The sequence below is a fragment of the Crocodylus porosus genome, unplaced genomic scaffold (genome assembly GCF_001723895.1).
Source record: "Crocodylus porosus isolate Cpor-Errol unplaced genomic scaffold, CroPor_comp1, whole genome shotgun sequence".
Lineage (NCBI taxonomy): Eukaryota > Metazoa > Chordata > Crocodylia > Crocodylidae > Crocodylus > Crocodylus porosus.
The window spans coordinates 86,886,826-86,912,719 of NW_017728918.1; the positions used below are offsets into that span (position 1 = coordinate 86,886,826).

Sequence of the window (25,894 nt, forward strand, 5' to 3'; positions counted from 1 at the left end):
GTTACCCTGTTTCACAAATAGGAAACTGAGGCAGAGAAGCTAGTATGACTTTAAAAAGATGATGAAGAAAATTTATTGCAAAGCAGAGATCTGAACCCCCACAATACCAGAATTGTAAGCTGACACCATGGAACCAAGATTACCGCCAGTGGCTACTGTACCAATTCTATTACTGATATTTAGCTCAATACCCTACTTTTTTAATTTAAATGAAGCTGTTTCAGAATTTCCAGTTTATCGTACCACAGTGCAAAGACTATAGGGAGCTTGCTTCAAAACATATGTCCACTTGCCATTCCTATTACACAGACACTCAGTAACACCCACTTAGCCAGCCATTGATACAGGAGAAAATTCACACTGACAGTAAAACTGACTTGAATTTTTAAAGATGGTGGGAGACCCAAAAATTTGAAAAGAAAAGAGACTGCCTCTAAGTAAAAAGCAAAACTATTAGACCCAACAATTAAGGTGATAATAGTGTCTCAGAATGATTTTCAAACTGTGGTTCACGGAACACTTGCTAGCAGTCTGCAGAGCTGGATGAACACATGGCAACGACTCTCATACTCAAACTTGTTGCTTTATTATTAGTAAGTGGAAAGAAGAACCTAGAAACAAAGGAATTAATCTGGCTAATGGTGCCCACCAGCAGGACAGGAACTCTCAGGAGCTCCATCAGGGGATGAGACCAATCAGGGGAAGAAAGTGGAACAGAAAAACATACAAGGTAAGAGAAGACAAAGGGAGACAAAGGCACAGGAAAAAGAGAAAGAATATAAACTGGTGGCCCCTCTCTCTCCATGGCCAAGACTGCCCCCAACTCCCTGGTCCTTTTGGAGGGCTGTTTTATCCTCTGACATTTGGAAAAAACAAAGTATCAAATAAAACCATTCCTCTGTCCACTCTGCGGTACCAGTGCCAGAAGCTCCTTCTCTTCTATCCCCCTGTTCCTGACTGTACTTCAGTAACTTGTCCCTCTCCTGGGTCTTCTCTGACAGTCCTTTATGGAAAATGCTGAACCAACAGTGAGGTCTGTTAGTTAAACTTTACTGACACTCCCTCTCAGCCTTAAAAGGGGAAAGCCATGTTGTTACAGGATTTGAGCTAACGGGACTGCAGAGTTTAAAGTGAAAACTCAAAGCAAACAGTGGAATTACACACATATAGGGCAAGTAAAACTTCTTGAAAAAAATAATTTACTGTAGAGTATTGTAAAATACTCCTTCAGTTGTTTGCATTTTTTTTGTTAAACTGCATTAGCATAGTAATCACATAAGTAACATCTTTGTATACATGAAGACTTCTAAAAAAAAATTTCTGGTATAAAGAAAGCATGGCAGCAACATCTGCTTAACAGTATAGCAGGGGTGTCAAACTCACTTGGGGCCCAGGGCAGAACCTGGACCACAAAGTTTCTCACAGGTTGGATCCAGCTCAGGGCACAGAGGCGGCTGCTGCAGCCACTGCAGTGGTGGCAGGCCTAGTGGTAGCATGTGGTCCAGCAGCAGTGAGGTGCCCAAAGGCCTGCCACCACTGATGGCCACAGCCAGCAGGGCCAGAGAGCCCTGCCTTCTGCAGAGGCCATAGCACAGAACTTTCAGTAGCCTGACAGATTACAGAGAGATGCTCCATGGGCCAGATCTGAACTACAGGAATTATAGTCACACCACATACATACGCAGCAGTAATACAATGCTGCCCAAACAAATCCATTCTAGAGGGGTGTTTCTGGAAGTTAAATATTTTCTGTTAGACACTCAGGTGTTCTATTAACACAGACCACATTACCAATGAACAATTCTATCTGCTTATATTAATTTTGCTTTAAACCTATAATAATTAGTTTTTTTCCCTGAAATCCTGTACAAACCCACATTTATCAACAGAGCAGACAAAAATGAAAAGCATTCAACAAGTGACTTTCCTTACCTTCAAGACAGCAATAAATGGTACAAAGCTGGCTCTCTGAAGCCCATTTTTATAGAGGTCTGAAAGAGAAAACATGCATTAGCTTTGCCACTTAGTCTTCACATTAATGTCAGCTTGTCTTTTAGTCTGGTAAGTGAAGCTCTATGTTGATGGAGAGATAAAGGAAAAGAAAAGAAATAAGTGAAGCTAAAATTGACTTCTATTCTTTTGCTGTATGAAATTCATTATGTTCTTAAAAAAATAAGACAGACAAATGGAATTTAGTGTAATTAGATTTCAATCTCTAATGAGAACTAAACTAATTTTGGCAAAAAAGGAGGTATAGAAAAGCTTCTGAATAAAAATAAGCACATAAAGAACTGGAAATATTGATAATCAGTCAGTGCAGCTATCCAGACAAACTATATACATGCTTAGTTTTAAAGATTTGGAAAAGGATTTGTACTGAAAATGAAATACTATAATGCCAATTTTCAGTTTTGATGTTGTAATTCTGTTTATTGGGATTACTTTTCTATCTTCTAGTAATTCTAAACACATCTATTACTTTTCAAGTCAAGGAAATGTGATTTTTACATAAATAAAATTACAAAGTATATAATCCTTCAAATTTTCACTAAATACCGCAAAAATTAAAATACGTTATAATGCAATATATATTTGCATTTTAGAGAATATATAAAATAATAAATATAATCAGTTAAACAGCATTTTATATATAAAATGCTGTTTAACTGATTATATTTATTATTTTATATATTCTCTAAAATGCAAATATATATTGCATTATAACGTATTTTAATTTTTGCGGTATTTAGTGAAAATTTGAAGGATTATATACTTTGTAATTTTATTTATGTAAAAATCACATTTCCTTGACTTGAAAAGTAATAGATGTGTTTAGAATTACTAGAAGATAGAAAAGTAATCCCAATAAACAGAATTACAACATCAAAACTGAAAATTGGCATTATAGTATTTCATTTTCAGTACAAATCCTTTTCCAAATCTTTAAAACTAAGCATGTATATAGTTTGTCTGGATAGCTGCACTGACTGATTATCAATATTTCCAGTTCTTTATGTGCTTATTTTTATTCAGAAGCTTTTCTATACCTCCTTTTTTGCCAAAATTAGTTTAGTTCTCATTAGAGATTGAAATCTAATTACACTAAATTCCATTTGTCTGTCTTATTTTTTTAAGAACATAATGAATTTCATACAGCAAAAGAATAGAAGTCAATTTTAGCTTCACTTATTTCTTTTCTTTTCCTTTATCTCTCCATCAACATAGAGCTTCACTTACCAGACTAAAAGACAAGCTGACATTAATGTGAAGACTAAGTGGCAAAGCTAATGCATGTTTTCTCTTTCAGACCTCTATAAAAATGGGCTTCAGAGAGCCAGCTTTGTACCATTTATTGCTGTCTTGAAGGTAAGGAAAGTCACTTGTTGAATGCTTTTCATTTTTGTCTGCTCTGTTGATAAATGTGGGTTTGTACAGGATTTCAGGGAAAAAAACTAATTATTATAGGTTTAAAGCAAAATTAATATAAGCAGATAGAATTGTTCATTGGTAATGTGGTCTGTGTTAATAGAACACCTGAGTGTCTAACAGAAAATATTTAACTTCCAGAAACACCCCTCTAGAATGGATTTGTTTGGGCAGCATTGTATTACTGCTGCGTATGTATGTGGTGTGACTATAATTCCTGTAGTTCAGATCTGGCCCATGGAGCATCTCTCTGTAATCTGTCAGGCTACTGAAAGTTCTGTGCTATGGCCTCTGCAGAAGGCAGGGCTCTCTGGCCCTGCTGGCTGTGGCCATCAGTGGTGGCAGGCCTTTGGGCACCTCACTGCTGCTGGACCACATGCTACCACTAGGCCTGCCACCACTGCAGTGGCTGCAGCAGCCGCCTCTGTGCCCTGAGCTGGATCCAACCTGTGAGAAACTTTGTGGTCCAGGTTCTGCCCTGGGCCCCAAGTGAGTTTGACACCCCTGCTATACTGTTAAGCAGATGTTGCTGCCATGCTTTCTTTATACCAGAAATTTTTTTTTAGAAGTCTTCATGTATACAAAGATGTTACTTATGTGATTACTATGCTAATGCAGTTTAACAAAAAAAATGCAAACAACTGAAGGAGTATTTTACAATACTCTACAGTAAATTATTTTTTTCAAGAAGTTTTACTTGCCCTATATGTGTGTAATTCCACTGTTTGCTTTGAGTTTTCACTTTAAACTCTGCAGTCCCGTTAGCTCAAATCCTGTAACAACATGGCTTTCCCCTTTTAAGGCTGAGAGGGAGTGTCAGTAAAGTTTAACTAACAGACCTCACTGTTGGTTCAGCATTTTCCATAAAGGACTGTCAGAGAAGACCCAGGAGAGGGACAAGTTACTGAAGTACAGTCAGGAACAGGGGGATAGAAGAGAAGGAGCTTCTGGCACTGGTACCGCAGAGTGGACAGAGGAATGGTTTTATTTGATACTTTGTTTTTTCCAAATGTCAGAGGATAAAACAGCCCTCCAAAAGGACCAGGGAGTTGGGGGCAGTCTTGGCCATGGAGAGAGAGGGGCCACCAGTTTATATTCTTTCTCTTTTTCCTGTGCCTTTGTCTCCCTTTGTCTTCTCTTACCTTGTATGTTTTTCTGTTCCACTTTCTTCCCCTGATTGGTCTCATCCCCTGATGGAGCTCCTGAGAGTTCCTGTCCTGCTGGTGGGCACCATTAGCCAGATTAATTCCTTTGTTTCTAGGTTCTTCTTTCCACTTACTAATAATAAAGCAACAAGTTTGAGTATGAGAGTCGTTGCCATGTGTTCATCCAGCTCTGCAGACTGCTAGCAAGTGTTCCGTGAACCACAGTTTGAAAATCATTCTGAGACACTATTATCACCTTAATTGTTGGGTCTAATAGTTTTGCTTTTTACTTAGAGGCAGTCTCTTTTCTTTTCAAATTTTTGGGTCTCCCACCATCTTTAAAAATTCAAGTCAGTTTTACTGTCAGTGTGAATTTTCTCCTGTATCAATGGCTGGCTAAGTGGGTGTTACTGAGTGTCTGTGTAATAGGAATGGCAAGTGGACATATGTTTTGAAGCAAGCTCCCTATAGTCTTTGCACTGTGGTACGATAAACTGGAAATTCTGAAACAGCTTCATTTAAATTAAAAAAGTAGGGTATTGAGCTAAATATCAGTAATAGAATTGGTACAGTAGCCACTGGCGGTAATCTTGGTTCCATGGTGTCAGCTTACAATTCTGGTATTGTGGGGGTTCAGATCTCTGCTTTGCAATAAATTTTCTTCATCATCTTTTTAAAGTCATACTAGCTTCTCTGCCTCAGTTTCCTATTTGTGAAACAGGGTAACGATACTTCTTTGCCTCATAAATACTTTAAAGATTGTGAGGCAAGATTCTTTGGGTAGATGTGATATCTTTTATTAGGCTAACTAGCCATTCATCTTCTATGAGCTATATAAGTACCTGAGGTCAACAAGGGAAAGGGAAATTGGAGGTTTTGGTATCTGTGGATCAGCAGAAACAGTTTGGGATTGTGGTATAAATATATTAGTTTGATGTTCTTTCTAAAAAGATAAGCAGTATAATATTTAATACTGGTAGTCATTTCACTGACTTGCAAAGAATTGTACAATTGAAGTTTAGCGAGAATAATTGCATAAGCCCCTTTTGAAGATCCCATCTAATGTTGACATTTCAGTTTAATATCTCATTGAGGTGAATGTGGAAATCCTGTATTGTTGAAACTACTATTGCATGGCATGTACAGATGCAGGAAGGCAACTGTTGCATTTGGTTTATGTTAAATTTCTGTAAACGCTTTATAAAAAGTAAGAGTATAAAAGTTAAGTTCATACAGAACTCTGTTCTTAGGGGTTTATTCTAAAGCAAATTTTCTTGTCCTACAAGAAAGAGGACAATTTCAAGTGTGTTATTTTCCTGAAATGCCACTCTGTGCTCAGTCTTCATTACTGGAAACTCTTCTTTACCTTGCCATTTATTTGTCTGTGTCTTCCTCTGTTTCATTTTCCAAGAAGTTTATTCTTCTCTTTGTTTTAATAGCTGGGTTAAAGAATCCCAGCTTGGCTTTTCCTTTTTGCCAGGAGAAAAATATTTAAATGTGGGCTTCATGTCTTTTTAAACCAAATAAAGATACATATGCATAGCCTTGCATGTAGAACACAGAAAGATACTGTGCTTGCTTCTTTTTAAATTAGTTTGGAGGGTAATTTTTGTTTTCTCTGTTCTGCATATTTTTAATGTTTTCCGTTCTTACATACCAGTGTAATTAAATCCATATTTAAGCATCAGTTTAACAAAGGTTGCTTATAAATAACGCTGTTTTTCCTTAATGTGAAGCCTTAAATGTAGATCATATGAGACTTATCTGGAACTGCTACTTTGACCTTAATAACATCATGAATGGTAATGACAAGATGCACAGAAAACCACCTTCAAAAGTTATCTTAAATAGAGCAACACAGTTCAGAAGGTGTAAAATTTAACTGTTTGGTTTCTCTGGTCACTTATTCTGCTGATTTTTGTTTTCCCAAAGGCAACTAAGTATGTATGCAAACTGTCATTTTAGCTTCATACTTTTTCACACTAAAGATATTAATCTTGTAAGCATCTCTTTGGTGTTCACCTTATTTGTGTGTAAAATTTAGAAAGTGCAACAAACAAAATCCAAAATACTGTCTTTTTTTTCTCTGAAGTTTTTTATGAAAAAGTAACCAAATGGAAATGTGGATATCTGTAATGGTCTCAGCCCCTATTTTATCTTCAGAGCCTGCAAGACCCCTGTTGCTTATCCTCACCAGGTTCCTTAGGGTGACTTTTTGTATTTCAAAAATATCACAACATAAATGCACTCAGCTGAGAATTTGTGATTTGTCTTCAGGACATTTTCTGTTGTATTAACCCCTCTTTCTAGACTGTACACATCTCCTCCAGCCCTTTATATCCTCCTGCTAAGATTCGAGCGTTGGGCTTGTCTGCCATCATGAGGTGGCAATAATTATCTTGAACCATAACCATAAGGTTTTAACACCTTGAGCCTAGGGCATCTCAATGGAAGAGACTTGAATTCCCTATCTGGTAGAGGTGCACTGATACTTTGGTCTGATATCGGATTGGCACCAATATGAAGAACATTTTCTGTATTGGAAATCATCCTGATGGGGCCAATTTAATTTGCCAGATAAATGCCTATGTGTGCTTGCAGCCACAGTACAGCACGTATGCAGCGAGGAGCAGAGCCAGGAGCATGGGGAGCTGCATGCAGCTGGTAAGTTTGGTGTGGAGGGAGGGGGAAGGGTGTGTGGGGAGGCAGATCAAAGCCTCCACGATGAGAGAGGATGTGGGGTTGGGGCTGGGGTTGCGGCAAGGGGTGTCCAGCTGGGGCAAGGGCCTGGGCGGGCATGGGATGTGGAAGGGAAGAGAGAAGGACGGCTCCTGCCACTGCACATGGCTTGTCCGGTGCTTGTCTGGCAGCTTCCGTCCATTCATCTGTGGGGCATGTGCCCCCAGATCTGCACGAGGCAGGGTGGGCTGGGGCTGGGCTTTTCCCAGCAGGGTAGCTCCGGGGGCACATGCCCCCCCGTACCCTTCCGGGCAAGCCACAGGAGCTGTCAGATGAGCACTGGACGAGCTGCACACAGCAACAGGAACTGCCACCCCCTTCCTGCTCCCCTGCAATGAGCAGCGCCTCCATCCTGCACCCTCCCCGGCCCCAGCCCACAGCTGCAGTCCATCCAATGCCATTCAGATCCAGGGGACACACCCTTGCCCCCCGCCCCACTCCCTGGACAAGCTGCTTGTGGATCTGTCCTGGATCCCTCCCCACCCCGCCTGCCCCAACCCCATTCTGTCCCTCACTACAGGGGCCTTGATCTGCCCCCCTCCACACACTCCAGTTGGATGGAGCTCTTCAAGCTTCAGGGTTGCATATTGGAAATTGGATCAGTATCAACTGATATGCCTCCTTAAAAATTGGCTATCGGTATCAGCCAAAAAAATCTGTCAGTGCACCCCTACTATCTCAGCTCTTTGGGAATGCTGGTCAGTGAAGGGAAAGTCTACATCTATGAAAAGAGCAGGAATCGCAGTATAGTCAATGCTGATCCCAAATACCCTGATAGCAGCAATGATATGATAAGTAATCTCCCTCACCTATGGGTAGCCAAGAGAACTCGACTTCTGCATTTTACCATGTTCATCTGCACTTTTCCCCCTTGTCTTTTTAGGTTGTATTAATGAAGCGTTCATATTTTAAATTACTTTTTGTTATGTGCATACACAGAGCCTGAATCAGTTTATGTAGGGTGAGCAAGAAAACATACTAGCTGTGGCTGAAACTTTTCGGGGTGGATTATAAAAGGACTTTTTTTTTTTTTTTTTAAATAGTGGGCTTGTTTTCCTATAGTGGAAAACAAGTTAAAATCAGATCTTGATGCTTTTAGAGTTGATCGTAAAACAAAAGTCTCTGTGCAAATACAAAACTAGCTGCAGAAAGGCCAAACCAGCCTATTTTTTTAATAATACAAACTCGGAAGGAGAGCTAAGTATAATGTATTGGTATTAATTATGTTTCTTGCCCAATGTATGTTAGAGATGAGAGCATGAGGAATATGCAGATAGATGTCAGTAATACTTAAGCTGATGTATTTAGTTTCATAGCAGTCATATTAGGTTCTTGCATTTTTTTAAAATTAAATGAAAATGAAACATGGGAATTACCCAGTATTAATTTATTTTCGCATTTTGCCCCTCTGGTAGGTATGTTAAAGAAAAGAATGTAGGAAAATATTCATATAGACTTGTAATCTACAACCAATCAGACATCTGCTTCAGTTCAAACCATTTTAGGAATGGTGACTCAGATATGAGATGTTATGTTGATATCAATCAACAATTGCACATTGATACAATTTTTTTCTGGTATGAACAGTTAATGCAACACCTCTAGTTTAGGTGTCTTTATGATAAACATAGATGGAAGTCTTTTTTTTTTTCATATTGGCAAATGTTTCTCAGCAGGCAGAGCGTACTCACTTCTTGCTGTCACCTTAAGCTTTGCTCTCAGAGGCTGTGTCCACATGAGCAAGGGTGTGTATTTGCAGCATCACAAATACTAGCAGCACATTTGTGCTGTAGTGCACACCCCTGCACATGTACTTTGCAGTGGGACACATTGTCCCACTGATCCATGTGCTGCAGGTGGGGCTGGCTGGGAAGCAGCACATGGAGACGGGGGAGCAGGCAACCAAGGGCTACCCATCTCTGCCCACTGCGGAGTGCCCTGCACTGAGGGACCCTGCACCCCAGCCAGCTGGACTGGCTGCTCCCTTGTCTCAAGGCATACTGTGGCTCAGCCAGCTGTGCCACAACTGGCTGGGACTCAGTGTGCATCAGTTCAGGGGCTCCACGTGCCTCTGTGTGGGGGCCCCATGCTGAGATGCACTGAGACAAGCAGCCAGCCCAAGGTTGCCTTCTCCCCATCTTGAGGCACCTGGCACCCCAGCCAGCCACTAGGGGGTGCAGGATGCCCCAGCATGGAGTGGAGTGCCTCAGGCAGTGTGGCCCAGCGTGGAGTGTGCAGAGTGAAAAGTGTACAGAGACAGATGCCTCCATGCCAATTTGGTGTGCTTTGCTCTGCTTTTTTTTTTTTTTGCTACTGGGAAATACTGGTAGCAAATGCATTCAGTTTGTGGTGCCACAGACTCCGCATACCTGCACATCTGGATCTGGCCACATATTTTTAGGAAATCTAAGTAAATGAAACAAAATTTAAGTCTGAATTTTTTTCTAGACATTTTAAGAGATAATTTATACTTAAAATTGAAACCAATGCATCTTTAAAAAAATGTGATGACAAGACCTGAAGCAAGTTCTTGTTTGAATAGGAAAAGGGACGAAAGAATTCTTTAATACTTTCTTTAGCAGTTGTTTACCAACTTCTTCATTCTCTTAGTCCACTTAGTAACAGAGCTCTCATGGCCCACTGCACTTTCCAATATCTTAATCCCTCTGTGTTTGCTTCAACATTTAATTCTTTGGACCATCAAGGAGGGCTCTTCAGACCATTTGATGTTATATGAACCATCAGTTTGTGTGGAAAATACTACCTTGTTTTTATACAAGTTCATTGCATAAAATAGAACTGAAACTACAGTGTGTTCTAATACTAAAAATAAAAGTTCTTAATAGCATTAGTATATTATTGACTGGTACAATTCACAAATATGCTCTGTTTTGGTTGGGGCTGTCTTCTGAACTGAAGGGAAATAATGTGGGACATGTGATAGCACACTATTGTAGCTTTGCCTTCAGTTTTCTCTGAGTCCAAAACAGTCATTTCAGGTTTTTAAATTATTGTGTATAAAATAACTCTTAATGCAAAACAATGAACTGCTTACATACTGCTGTTGAAGGCAGATTACTGTCATTTTCTGAGTGTTAGTGGTTATACAGCCTCATTTTCTATTTTATTCATAGAAATCCTATAGAATAATTATATTTTAAACATGCATCTTTCCTCCAAAACCATTCAAGGAATTTTAAAATACCTATCAGCTCACTGTAATTTTTTTTTTTGGGGGGGGGGGGAGGGGGAGCAGGTTGGAAATATGGGGATATCAAAGATGATAACTGTTTGGGATTTTACAACTTCAGAACTGTTCGTAAGTGAATTTTTAGTCTTATTTAGTACAAAAGCACTCAGGAGATATAAAATTTCTTTGTGTGTTCAGCTTTTGTCCAACCACCTGTGTTAGAAATAAACAGATATGTTGATTGGTTGATCTGCCAATTTCTAAAAAAGTCATTTTATTGATGAAATTGATTTGTCAGTTTGTTCCATTCTAATTCTGTGATAGCTCAGCAGCTTTCAGGATGTTGAATAGTTAAAACCTGCTTTTGAGGTCAGTGTCAGCCACTCTGACCTCTGTTGAACTGTCACCTGAGTCAGAATTGCTGAGATTAATCCTTTGATATTGTGATGGTTTCGACTATCAATTGACTTTTTCATTACTGAAGATGTTAGGCCTTTTGTTTCCCTTCTTAGTATGTAACCAGGCAAACTCTTGAGCAGAAGGCTCGTTCGCTTGCTTGTGCGCACGCTCACTTTCTTTCTCTCTCTCTGTGCAAGCTGTGGCAGTATTTGTTTTATTTTTGTGAAGTGTGTCTAGTAATTAAACAAGAAAATGTCTTGGGTAACTGCTGTTATGAATCATTTTACTTAAACTATACCGATGTTAAGGACAGGGTTTTTTTGCTACAAATTAATTTTCAGAACATGTTAACAAGTAAAACAGTGCATGTACAGAACTATGTGCTTGATTAGAGGTTTACAGTTCTGTTCTAAATACTTTAAATAAAAGTAAATATAGTGTGTGTAATATGTAATTCTTGCTTGTAAATATGAGCATTATCTTTAACTGTGTAATTCAAGAGCTTTTGACTTTTTTATTTTTATGATCTGCTCATGGCCTGTATACATACTATTAACAGTATAGTGTTAAAAGCCTTTTTTTCTCGCAATATCAGCCTCAGCCCCAGGCAGCTTCTTCCAGTGCAGGCTGTGGCACCAAAGAGTAAAATAATTGCTACTGTAGCTGAGTCTTGTGTTCCTTGACTTTCTTTCCCTAAATCAGTATGATTTTCCTCAGTTGTGTTTCAGTGAATAAATTTGATTCCTCCATTTTAATCAAAGTATATTATATAGATATGTAATAGTTCTTAGTGTAACAGGCTAAATTAGTTTAATTACACGTGGCAGTTTTCTTTGCTTGTGATGTAATGTGAAATAAGGTCCTCCCCCTCCCAAAAAAAGCCCAAGCCAATTAATAAAGCTTTTAAGCTCTTTGTCACAGGCCACCGTGGAGGTCTGCAGAGAAGAACTTTAATCCAATAAACATTTCATTTAGATCATGAAAAGAAAGCATGAGGAGAAGCTCCTACAAGAGAGGGTGTTACCAGCAATTCTAACCATGAAGAGATGTAAGGAATTTGCCAAATTAACCAAGAGGCCTTCATATTTAACACATAAACGTGTCAAAACTCATAATAGAATAATTTAATTTGGGTTGAACCTTATATTGTGAAAATTCTAAAAAGCCACAACTGTTTTCTTCAAAGACTTTACTGTTGAGCTGGATGGACAGGGCAAGGGGAGGTTGTGAGAAACCCAGATAGCAAATAACACTGGCCAAAGTTGGTGGAAAAAAAAGGAATAGATAATTAGGTGTAATTAGCGTGTATGAATTGTTGTCTCCCTGCCCTTGGCTTGAATAAATTTAGAAGAAAAAACCCTAGTGGTGAAAATGCTTTGATGTAAGAAGAGTCATTGTGGTTTGGCAGCATAAAGGCAGTGTTTTATACTTCTTACATAATGGTTGTGATACAGAAAGAGTGAATGGACTCTGCACCCCCCAGCCTGCTTTACAGCAAGGACTTTTGGATTCTCTTGAAACAAAATGCATCAGAAGTTTTCAGTTGTTGGTAATGAGGTAGTGGACCTCATCAGAGCTAAGCGTAAGCCATCTTTAGCTTTTGTTTAGCTCTTAATCACATTTTTTTTTTATTCTGGGAAATCTAGTTTCTTAAATCAACACTTTTTTTTTTTTTTACCCCTGCTGGCAGCTCTTGCAGGAGCAAAGGCTAATACTGGGAAAAGCCATATATATCGAATTTTAAAAAAGAAAAACAAGAAACAGCAGGGCAGCCTCATCCGGGGTGAAACTTCATTAAAGTAATTACACCACGGATGAATTTGACCCATTGTTAAGTATTACACTTTAGATCCATTGTGAAATGCTTCCAGTTATGTTCTGTTTATCAGTAAATATTGCTTATTTGAAAACCATTAAGGCCACTAACAGTTAAAATACTAAGCTTATGAGTTGTATGCATCTTTAAATGTTTTTTCTATTTTCAAAGCAATGTCAAAAATGTATCTTACATACTTTGATGCAGGTCTCCTTCAATGAGTGAGGTGAAGTGAGAGATCTTAGACTGAGAGTAGCTCCTACTACAAGCAGCATATTCATTAGCTTTTTTTCCTCCCAGCTGTAACCATACTTCCCCAAAAATGAAAAAACAAAAATCTTTCATTTTGATTGACTATCCAAAATATTGTACCTTGTATTCAACTTCAGTATGCATTCAACTATTTATTCAACTTTAGAATATTTTTGTTACAGTCATTACCCACTGTTTAAACTAGAACTATGTAGTTTACATCCTACTTGTAGGTATACCTTATTCATAGGTGAAATGTAAAATACATTGTATCACAGTTTTAAAATGAATCCTATGGCCTTACGCAGAAGCTAGAAAAGTGTGATTTGTTTTTTAATTGTTGAAATTTTAGGACAACACCTCCAGGTGATAGAAATTTGTAATTTGCATCAACTGGATTCTGCTTCTGAATGATTCCTATGTTAAATCCAGGTTAAGGCTAAAAATGCTTCTCTGACAAGTCTAAGATGGAGACATTAAAATCTACTGTTCATTTGCTTAGATGTTTCAACAATTATGAAAGCATTATTTAAAAAGTCACATATATAACTTGCATAACTTCCAGGAACAGTACGTGCATTTTGGTTTAATATAAAGTGCAAAATGTAACGAGATGACATGTTGAAAATCATCTACAAAGTTTATTTTCTCTAATGTGTTTTTAAAATTGCGACGCGCACAGGATTTCTAAATCTCTTGAAGTAATCTGCAATGTTTTATTATTTCATAGTTATTGAAAAAGGGGGGGGAAAGCCTTTAGAGAAAGTAACATTTCAGTTAACTGTTTTGAAGCATTGTGAGTTGTACAGAACAAGTAGCCTTTTGTACATGAAGTTGATTTGAGCTATGAAAGGCAACACCTGAATATTTCACAGGACTAAATAATTATGCCTGATTGTTTTTTCCAGGTATAGGTCACAGGAAATTCACTTAGGGTAGAGTATGTACAAAGCTAAGAAATATGCAGATTTTCTGTTGTAGGATTGTGTAAAAATTATTTACAGCTAATACTTGCATAAAGGTTAGAAAGGTTGATGAAGTGATATTTAGTTTTGCTTTACTATTCACTGCATGTCAGAATGTAATTATGACTGATTCATGAAACTGTCTTAGAAACGAACCATCTTTATTAAAATGCTGATCAAGATAAGAGTTGACAGTAATAAAGAATAGAACGTTTTAGTCTTGTTGCTTTTGAATGATTGCTAATTACCCCAGAGGTCATGTATAGTGCTTGTGAGGATTCATTGACATTTTCTTTTAAGTCTACTGTTTCAACAACATCTGAACATGAAGACAAAACCCGAGTGCATATTGAACAATACTTTGACCATTTTTTTCTTTTGCCACAAAATACCTGATCCTTTCTTTTTCTTGTTTTTGCTGTAGCAAATTTAGATTCTTGTGAGTCTACATACTGTAGTGTTAGGTGAGATGCACATTTAATATTTGTGCCCATTTTAAACCTAAACAAAGCATGCAAACCTCTCCCTTCTTAGGGTCCTACATGTCATGCTTGCTGTGCACCTCAGTCTGGCTCTATTTCTTCAGAAGGTGGACCAAGTAGAGAGAGAACCCTTGAGCAACCAGCATACTACTTATGTATATCCCAACAAGATAAAAGGTGGAATTAACTTATGTTATGTACTGTCTTCAGCAGTTTGTATGTTGGCCTTCTTATCTATAAATCCTGAACGAAGACTATGATCGTCATAAACTGAAGATTTTAAGGCTACCCATTGTAAATAGACTAGTATTAAAAAATTCAAATCATGAGTTTGGTGGCCCAGAAAAACAAGTTACTCATTAAATATATGCCTGCTTAATTCTTGTTTTATTGTAGTTGTGAATAATTCCCATTTTAATGATATCATTCAAATTGGAAAGCATCTATTGGCCTCCTCTTGATATTCCCCAGACAGAAATTTAAAACCTAAGAGTAAGGGCACTGCTTTTAATCTAAACTAGATTTGGGTAAAGACTGAATAAACCAGCTAAATTTTAGACTTTGCCCAAGAATTTTAACTGTATTTATTCTAGTGCTGCTGATAGACTTACAGGGCATTTTTACATGTGCTCCGGATGCGGGGGGAGGGGAGGCTTTAATTAAAGTGGCTTGTTGAAAGAGCTTTAGTTAAAGCACCGGCCCCCCCAGCCATTTTGAAGCATGGGGACAATACATGAGACATGGAGGTTTGCTGGAAGGTGCTAAATAGTATGCTCCAGCAGACTTGACTAATCAAGTCTGCTCTGACATGCTATAATTACCTGTACATGTACAGGCACAATAATGGTTTTATTGGTTCCATGAGGAGAGAATGGGTTTTTTTTCTTTTCCTCCAGACTGGGAAAAGAGAATGGAACTTCTGGTTATTTCATAATTTAATGGAAGGAGAGCATATCAATAATCATAGACAAGGGAGTCTGAATCAGTAGTGTCACTTATTGCTGTATGCTTGTTTGGATGTCACCTTGTGTGAAGGAGTTAGATATTGAGAGTAGGATTGAAAAGGGAAAATGAAATTAAATCAGTAGCCGTTGATTTTTTTATTCAGAAAGTTCAGTCAGAGTTGCACTTCTCAGGCTTAGCCTTGCTTTGATTATGAATAGTGAGTGTTCATGCATTTTTCTAAAACTTACTACTGGTGCATGTGTAAGTGCAATAGCTTGTGCTGGGGGAAGAATAAGCTATTTTATCATTTTTCTTTTAGATATAAATTTGAGGCATCAAATATATTCACCAACAAGTTTCTGCAATGTTAATTTGAAGAAACAGGTTGATTGTATGTAATTTGTTCTTAAATAGTGCTGTAAAAGAGTATACTATAAAACCTTATTATAGGGGAACAGTAGCCTACAGGCAAAAATAAAATGAAACCACAAGCTGGTTTAATATCAATTGATTGAAAATTTAGACTGGATCTTTAGCTATCTTTCAAGAGTGAAACATAAACTTGGTATGAAATACATGTTTAATTTTCATTTTCTATGATTCTTCATTATTAAGGTACTGTCACAATTTAGGACATATTGCAATCATTCAGAATGTGTTTATTAAACCTTAGGCCTTCATGATGTAAGCATATACCCATATATTTAATTTTATGTGAGTAATAACAGTGAAGCTCAAAGCTGAGCATGTGCATAACTAGAAATACTTAAGCTCAGCATAAGATCCAGGACATAGTTTGTTCTCCTGCATGTATGCTTCAACTCTAGATTTCTAGTCTGACCTTTATTAAATGGTTTTAAGTACCTCTCTCAGGAAGTTGATTGGATTGCTGTAGTAATTGGGGATAAGGGTTTTCCAGCACTAAAAAATACTGTATTCATATTTGATGCATTTCAGTGTTCAAACAGCTTAGTACTGTATAATATAAGAACGCTAGCTTTCAAAAATTTATAAAGAACATACAGTGCAGCATATACATTTTTGTATTTAAATGTCTGATTCAGATGTCCGTCAATCATTTTAGTTCATTTAAAATATAACAGTGATTACACATTTGAAATCCAGAGTAAGAACAGCTGTTCTAACGTTGGTGTTTTTTAACATCACCTGTCTGCTAAATATTTGCTTATGTTTTACATAAGCAAGTCTCCAATTTAATAATTTCTTATGTGCATATGCATTATTATAGAGTTAATGTTTTAAAATTTAGTTTTTAGAATTTATTTTGTATCCTGGAGGAATATACAAGTCCACACAGCTTGTCTTTGTGAACAACATTTCTTGATGAGAGATGCAACCTACATCACTTTTTAAGAATGTTCAGAGTTAAAACTTATTCATTTTAAAATATTGTAGGTATATGTTAAAATGAGTTTAGAAGTTCTCTCTCAGAATCTGTAATTCCTTATTTCTCTTTTTTTTATGAATGGAGATGAGGAACCCTTTGTAACGGTGGCTTTCAACCCGTGGTCCACAGACATCCAGGGGTCCTCAGACTATGCCTGAGGGGTTCACAAAAGATGACTATGATCAATCAAAAGTATGTGAATACTTCAAAGGGGTCTTCACCTTTATTAAAAAACTTTTAGGTGTCTGCAAATGAAAAATAGTTGAAAACCACTACCTCTGCTTTGTAGCAATATTAATGAACTTATTTCTTCAGGTTTCTCTTGTTTTTGGAAAATATTTTTCCATCTTATGCATTTTTGATACACACATAAAAGACTAATGTATTATAAAGTTTTAACACTTTATTAGAGCAGAGTTTTGTAGCTTGAGAGACTATTGCCTCAGACAGATTTTAAAGTAATGGTACAGGGGGATCTGATGTGGGCTCCCAACAATTATACTTCCTGTCATGCCACACATGTATGGCAGGAGGTGCGATTTTGGATTCCTGGATCGGAGCCCATTGCACATTAATGCTGGTGCAGGGGGAGGCCGATTCTATGACGCTATGAAAAAGGGAGAGCAATTACAAAATCTGCTGTATATTAAGCTTCATATTATAGTATGGGGGGAGTTGATCTGAAACTTTTTTGAATGTATATATTCTGTGATCTATTCTTTGTGTTTTGATAATAGGGTAGCTGATATGAAATCCACATGTAAATAATTCAGGAGTGAGCAAAATGTGGCCCATGGGCTGGATCTGGCCTGCCAGGCAATTTCATTCAGCCTGCAGGAACCCACCAATTAATTGTACCCTACCCAGGCTGTGCTTCTTGCTCCCACCCTCATGTGCAGAAGTGTCCAGCCCAGCCAGCATGCACAGCTTCAGGGCTGGGCTGAGCTGCTGCTGCCGCTACTGTAGCCACCAGGAGCATGGGGACAGGGCTGGGAGAGCACAGAGACCGGAGCCTACTCCCAGGCGGGCAGCAGGAGCACAGAGCTCGGATGGGCACGGTGTGAGTGTGTAGGGTGTAACCCCAACCCCCCCCATGGCTGGTTGCAGGGAGAAGATGCTGCTGCAGCAACTGGAGATTTTGTTGCTAGGGGATGGTGGGGTATAGGAGGCAGCGGGCAGTGACCGCTGTAGAACAAAGGAAAGCAGGCGCTGAGTTCAGCGGCGCTATGCACAGGAGTCAGGCAGCAGGCTGACAGCCCAGCATCACAGCAACTTCCCCTATGCCTGTTGTGTGCTGGGCTGGGGGAGGAAATGGGTGTGTTTGTGTGTGCATGTCTTCTGTTTCCTACAGAAGATCACAAAGGATGTACCCCTGACCATTCACAAGAAGGGATGTTGGTCAACCAGAAGGGAGGTGGCACAGTACTGAAAGGGTAACAGCTCATGAATGTTGAGGTCCCTTTTCTCTCAGTCTTCTGCCTTCTTTCTATTGGCTGGGTGGGAGAAAAACAAAAGAAATCAATGATACAGGGACAATATATTTAATGTTGGCTTAAATAACATAATTTTAGTATGATTCGAAATGAAATGTTTTTCTTTAGGTGTAGCCACCAAAATGAAAGAGTCCTTATTCACTCAGCCTTCTTTTCAAGTCAGCAGTAGGAAAGCTCTAACTGTTTAGCTTGCTCCCAATGTTCAGTACAGAGGAAGAACCAGCTCCCAAAGAAAATTAAGACCTGGGATTTTGCTTGTGGACCTTGTGCCTGTGAGAGAAAGAAGAGTCTGAAGTTCATCTGAATTTTTTACTTCTTTTAAAAACTTTGCTCCTCTACTTAACAAGCTGTTGTACAGTATATGAGGCACCCTCTACAGGTTACAGGGATCGTGCAGTTAACTGTGGAATTACCTTGAGACCAGCTACATGTGCAGAGTACCTATCATGCCATAAAAGGCTCCAACCAGCTATAAAGTATGTACTAACATTATAGCTGGCTGCTATTGAGCTTTAATTTGCAGCTAGAAGCCCCATCAGTTGTCAGGGCTCCAAGCTACAGGGTGCACCATGCCTGGATGAGCATCCCACAACTGAAGGGACTCTCAGTGTCAGCAGCTGCCAACTCTGGATCCCAGCAGCAAATGGACACAGAGTCCCGCAGCTGCAGTTGCTGGATGCCAGGACCCAGATGGTGGGTGAAACTGCTGGGGCTGGAGGATTGTGACAGCTGCTGTCTCCCAGTCCTGGAGGTACATGAGATGCTGCAGGAATAATTTGTGTGGTGTGGTAGGGGGCACAATTGTATGGATTGTACGTTAGATCCCATCATACCTTTACCTCCACATGTAGGGGGGCCCTTGATATCACAAATTTAAAAACAAAAAACACAAATGCAGTAACAAATAGTGCTTAGAGGAAGGATGTTTTATTCAGACAGCTGTTGTATATTTAATAACTCTTGACAGTAGCTTTAGAGCTATTGAAAGTGTGATTTGAATCCACCCCTTATGGTTGAAGTGTCATGGCCTCTTCTTTAGCACAGTTTGTGTCAAGTTGTGCCTTTAAGGCTTCACCTTTTTTCCTTTTGGAGTCAGAAGCTATTCTCCCACTTCTATGTTAATGAGTGCGTGATAACTCTCTATTTTTAACTTACTAATTACATTTTCAGATTGTAATTGTATTTGCCCTTTGTATACATAAATACATAAACCAGTTCAAAATAAATTGCATGGCTGATTAATTTTATGCATTTGAATTGAATAGGGTAAGAAGTCAGCTCTGAAATATCCCCATGGTACAGAAAATTTGTTGAAAACCATTAGTAGTTGCACAAGGACAGATTAGGCTAACTGCAGCCTTGACCCCACATGTATTTATTTAGGGATAAAAGTAGGAGAAGTCTATCATAAGCAAATGAACTCTGAAGTTTAAAACTCTATTTAAAAATGTAAACCAGTGGTTTGGATTGTGGCTTTGTCAATTAAGTACTAACAATCTAAGGACTCCAGTTAAAGTTCTTTTGCTGCTGATTAGGATTTCTTGGTGGTGATTAGTGAATGTGAGAATGCAATCACATCTGTAGGGTTTAATCAGTCCTATGATGGAGAAGTTAGTTACCCAAAGAGAGAGAAATTAAAACTTGTATAATTCCTATTAGTCTTTTTAATGCTAACAAAAGATGAAGGATAAAAGGTAGGGAAGTCTGTGACCAAGTTTTTAAGAACATATGTGGAAATTTTAATAGATTTTTTCCAGTTCTAAATGCATGAATTTAAAGTCTTACTGGAAACCAAAGTATAGAGATTTATTGCCAATCCACCCACTCCATGACTTCATTTTTGTACTTCTGAACAATGTGTGTGGTCTTTTTTTCTTTTTGAAACCACGTAGGTATAGCCCTTCAGTAATTTTCACCTTTAAATTTAAAACAAAACGTAAAAACTAACTTCTGAATTGATAATGTTTTAATGTATTTTTATTTCTAGTATGTATAGCATTTCCTTGTCAGAGTTATTTGCAAATGCTAACTTTTTTCACCACACTCCTGTGAGATTGGGAAAGGAACTGTTATCCAGTTTGAAAATATGAAAACAAAACATGATGATAGGATCATAGGAAACTAATGCTGGAAAGGACCTCATGAGGTCATGTAATCCAGCTCCCTGCTCAAGGCAGGATCATCTCTGATTAAATCACCCCAGTCAAGTGTCTGTTTAACCTGCTCTTGAACATTCCCAAGGATGGAGATTCCACAATTTCTCTGGGTAGCTTGTTCCAATGCTTGACCACCCACATAGTCAGAAAATTGCTCCTAATCTCCAATCTAAATTTCCCCTGCTGCAGTTTGAGGCCATTCCTTCTAGTCCTGTTCTGTAGGGCCATAGAAGAAAAGCCCATTTTCATCCACGCTATAATTGCCCTTCAGGTGTTTGAAGACTGTTATCAAATTCCCCCTCAGTCTTCTCTTCCTCAGACTAAATAACCCTAGTTCTTTTAGCCTTTCCTCATAAGTCATGCCTCCCAAGACCCTCATCACATTTTGTTACCCTGCACTGGATTCTTTCCATTCTGTTCACATCCTCCTTGAAGTATGGGGCCCCAAACTGGACATAGTACTTCAGATGAGCTCTTAGTGCTGAGTAGAGGGGAAGAATCACTTCCCTTGATTTGCAAGTGATACTACTGTTAATACAACCCAGTATGCTGCTGGCCTTTTTTTTTTTTTTTTTGCAACAAGAGCATGCTGTTGGCTCACATTTAGCTTATAGTCCTTCTCTACAGTACTGTAGCCTAGCCACTCATTTCCCAGTCTGTATTTGTGCATGCAATTTTTGCATCCTAAGTTTTTTGTTGTTTTTTTTAAATAATTTAGCCAGGGGCTTGTCTACACTAGAATGTAAAACCATGTTTTTGGCATCTCTTGTGTATCTGAACCAATGGACTTTAGTGGTGTATGGTTTTCTTGCCACTGTTGAAAGAAGGGGTTGGAGAAAGTACAGGCATGGGGAGCAAGGAGTGGGGAAGAAGGCTGAAAGTGCACCCTTGCTTTCCCTGACTATTTCCCCCTCTCCCACCAAACAAGCCATTCTGGCTTGGGACAGGCAGTGGCTTAGCTCCAGCTTCAGCCCAAAGCCAGAGCTTAGCCAGTGCCTGACAGGAACTGGTAGTTGAATCTAAAACGAGGCTCCCCATAATGCTGACTTGGGGGTTGGGGGAGGAATGCTGATCTTGGATTTGAGTAAATGTACTAGTGTGGGTGGAAAGCACTGATGTACTGGCACAAACAGCCTTCCTGCTGCCATCCCTTATTAAATGTCCTGTCTGTTCTCTGCTCTTTTGCACAGATGTTAAGTTTTGTGTAAATAGCTCTGCTCACAACAGAACTCACATGTACTGCTTTGCTGCATCAGTTTCTATACTAGTGTCCAGGGCCTTTATTTGTATTGTATGTTTTTTCCATGGTGGCACCAAAGGCCCCTGTCCTTAAGCTAGACTTTATTGTGCTAGCTGCTGCTTATGCACATAAGTAAAAGATGATTCCTTCCCAAAATAGCTCACAGTCAGATTTTAATAGGGATTTTGTGTTTCAGGGGAATCTTTCCTAGGACCAGAGAGAAAAAATAAGGACATCCTTTTTATAACTTCCCTCTCTTAGTTGGAACCCTGTGGCTTATTGCCAACTGTTGATATATGATGCTGAGTAGAGTGTTAGACTGGCAAGCCATGGCACAAGGAGACCAGTATTGACATCTAATTCACTAAGTATTGATATACAGTAATTAATAATCTTCTGCTAAAGAGATTAAAAAATATGAAATGAGACGGTGAATGAAAATTCTGATTTGGAGTGAAAAAAGATGGTACCCAAAAAATGGGAGATTTAAACAGGACAACAAAGATGAAACAAAAGCAGTGGATTGTAATGGTCACAAGCTAATATGTACTTCTGCCAGACCCTGTTCCTTTCCAGCACTCTGAGGAGTATGTCTACAGAACAGTTACTTTGCTGAAACAGAATCATTGGTAGTCAGACCAGTGAGACAACGCCAGTAAATGACCACAGTGTGGAGTGATCATGTTAACCAGTGTTTCAGGTGCACTTCTGCTTCTTGGCCCTACTTCAGTTTTGTTGCAGCAAGACAGCTTCTAGCCTAGTTCCCTGGAGCAGTGGAAAATTTTGCAAAGCTGTCTAGAAGCTGGAAGCGATTACAGGAAATGAGGCCAGACTCCCAGAATCCCCAGCAGAATGCCCATGTGTTTTCAGATACCTGTGTTGTTTCCAAAAGAAAAAAAAAGCTGATCAGAGTATTATCAAGAATCCAGAGCATATCTACATGACCTCCTAGCACTGATACCTTTTGCCAGTATATATGTCTTGACTTTGAAGGAAATACTTCAATGGCTTATCTACTTCTTGGATTATCTAAGATAATGAGATGATCAGTAATGACGCGTGGGAGTTGGGACTGTACTACCTTGTCTTGCCTACCAGGTGGTATGGATAAAAGTGGAGGGAAATTTAAACATCCTTCATGTGCTTGGTCATGATGCGGCCTGATAATATGCAGCATATTTTTCCAATTACTGTATGTCATTCCATTTTTATTCTTGTGACCCACAGGTCTATGTTGGCTCAGCCCCACACTGGTTTTATAGCAGGGCTTTTCTCTTCCTGGGCATGTTTAAGTATTGTGTTTCCTAGAATTTTGTACTTTCAATGTTGATAGTCTCACCATCTTTTAACTTTTTTACTTTCTAAAAGTTGAAAGAGGGATACATTGAAAAATGCAATGGATAAATGTACATCTGCAGAATCTTCAACACTGACCAAGGAAAAATTATAATATGCTATATATTCTCTTATCACAGTCTCCAATGTGAACTTTTTATTAATAAAGTTCTAAGGAAGTAGCACACTCAGCAGAAAGAGGTATTGTTAATAGTTAAAGTAGTTCTTCTAAAAAAAAAAAAAAAGTATATTTTTTCTTCAATCTAATAATTTATAAATTAGACTTTATACTTGTGAATTATATTTACGAGAATAATATAATTCTGACCAAACAAAGCTAATAGAACAGTTTTAGAGAATCTTTGAAAAAAATCTGAACTACAAAGTTTGAAACCCTATTAAAATTGTTAACAATAATCTATTAATGTGTGGGATGGTGGAGATCTGGAAAATCCATGAAGTTAGGTAGCATGTGGATTCTTGGAATCCTTGATGGTCTTAATGGGAGTGATTTACAGATAGATTGATCTACTTTATTGCTTTAATTATTTTATTGATTCACAATTATCTGTCCGACCTTCAAAGGTTCCCTGTCTTTCTCTGAAGGCCTCTCTTGATGTTCATAGCATTGTGGTTTCTGGTTATTCAGCATCTAAAAGGATCTTGAGCACTTGTCACTGCTGCTGCTGCCACCACCACACACATGGTTTAGAATGAAGGATGACATCCTGACCTTATTTTGGTTACTTGGAGTTTCACTGTCAACTTCAGTGGGATCAGGATTTACTCTAGTACTGTTGCTTCTATGCTTTTTGCTAGAATTGTTGTGACAATAGATTTGGTGACTAATCAGGGGGATGGCTGAAATGTGGAAACTTAAAGTTGGTAAATGTTTATTTAAGAATAAAATTGTACGTTCCTTATTAAGGTAAGACAGAAATAAAACAGTGAATAAAGAGGAAGTCTTTATCTGTGTTCTGTGGTTTGTTTTTGTTTTTAGCAAAACTCAGATAAGTTGATAATTTTAAAAGATTATATTTCTGCTTTGATCAAAGAATTAGCATCTTGCTTGCATAAAAAAATAAAGATTCTTTTGCTGACAGAGTTGTAGTACAGTTGTAGTTTTAGGGGACTTTTTGTATTGCTAGATCATGATAGACTATGTTCTATCTACAAACTTCCACTATTTTAATTTTCTGTTTTATACATGTTTTATACATTCCATAAGGTTGGAACATTTTTTGTCCCATCAAACACTTCTGTTTGATGCCTGGAAAAGAGATGTTCTCTTTTTGAGCAAACTTATATCAGTTTTCAGTTATTTTTCTTACTAATTTGTGAATGATCTCCAATCTGTTGAATTTTTCCTAAAATGAATGCAAAATAGACATCATAATCTTAACTTGGAGCTACTTAGCTGCTGGATTGCTGTTAGGCCATCAGCATAAGTGCCTTCCCCTTAATGCAAAGAATTAGAAGTACAATCGCAATAACACTTTGCAGAAAGTAATCAATCTCTTCTTCTTTTTGTTCTTTAGAAATACTGCAACGCTGTCCAACTTGATTCCGGAATAGACTACCGGAAACGGGTGCTTCCTGCAGCAGGGAAACTCTACTACCTGTAAGTTGATTTATTGTGAGGTATTGCCCTTTTTTCCTTCTTAATAGCTGTTAATTTCTTAGTCAAGAAGAGATTAAAAATACATAATACAATTAGCAATTTTTTTGGCCTTCTGGTCCATTTTGTACAGCACAACGCCTTGCATAATGCCATGATATTAACTTCATTAGCTAAATTTTCAATATCCCCACTAGCATCATTTATAATGTGTGACTGAATTAAAACTAATTAGATTTTTTGGGGGGAGGTGTGGTGTTTGGAGAACTGAAGTGACAGATGCTTTCAAAGTAATGAATATCCTCTTGTAAAGAGATTGCACAATTCACTTGTAATAGAAGAACATCCTTATTGTATTAAAGTAATTAAGTATTTATAGAAATTCTCTGACAAGGATTCATTTAATGTTTGGTGTTCCTATTTGTGGATTTTAAAAAAAAGTCTTATTATGACATATTATCTGTTAGTATTTACTATGATGAATTTACTTTAGCACTTATTTGAAGATAAGATATTTAAGTAATACATAATAGAGACATAACTACAACTGTGGATGTATCTGATAGAAACAACTTTTTTAGTTAAAATGTTGGAATGCTTTTGTATCGCAGATGCTTGTCTTTTCCAAATTGCTGCTAGGGTAAGCTATCATTAGATCAGTGACAACAAAAGCAGCACAGATAAATATGTTTTAAATAAAAGGTGTTGCTGTAATACCTTTTTGCCTGAAGTATAATTTTAATTTAGCACCAAAGTATGTTTCCAGTGACAAACGTTTTTGAGCATCTTTGGGGTTCCCAGTTTGGGAGACAGACCTCTTAAAATTAAGTTATTATTAGAATTAGTTATATGTTGATCTGGAAAAAGCTAATTAATACAATTACAGCAGTGAAATTATTCTTTAAATATTTACTTTATAAAAAAAGTTACAGTAGAACAAAATTTAGATGCTAGAGAATTTTTCCTTTTTGTCTGGTATTGGCATGTTTTCCTGCAGTATTGAAATTATTAGATTAAAATGGGACGCATCTAGGCCCTGATCCCACAGAGACCTGGGCACTGTTTAGGACCTTACACTTAAATATTTGGGTAATTATGAATAGGTCTGCATTCTGTCATGTGAGAGACTAGGGTTCAAATGCCAGTTCCTTATTCACATGCTCTGATGGATCTAACATGGTTACCCTCTGTGGGATAGAATCTGTAAATAAGTGGTCAGCTCCACTGGGCAGTCATTCTTGGCTTTCTATGTTTCCTTAGAAATACCAAATTGAGACTATTCATT

The 25,894-nt window shown here is 38.0% G+C and overlaps 1 protein-coding gene across 2 annotated transcripts in view; it reads left to right on the forward strand.

Annotated features, from left to right (window-relative positions):
- The window catches only part of LACE1 (lactation elevated 1), a 121,929-nt gene that overhangs the window by 42,401 nt on the left and 53,634 nt on the right, over nucleotides 1–25,894 (forward strand). For both annotated transcript variants that reach the window (XM_019537863.1, XM_019537864.1), the window contains 2 exons: nucleotides 3,308–3,366; nucleotides 24,530–24,612. In XM_019537863.1, the coding sequence (XP_019393408.1) occupies nucleotides 3,308–3,366; nucleotides 24,530–24,612 (142 nt within the window). The remainder of the gene's footprint in view (nucleotides 1–3,307; nucleotides 3,367–24,529; nucleotides 24,613–25,894) is intronic.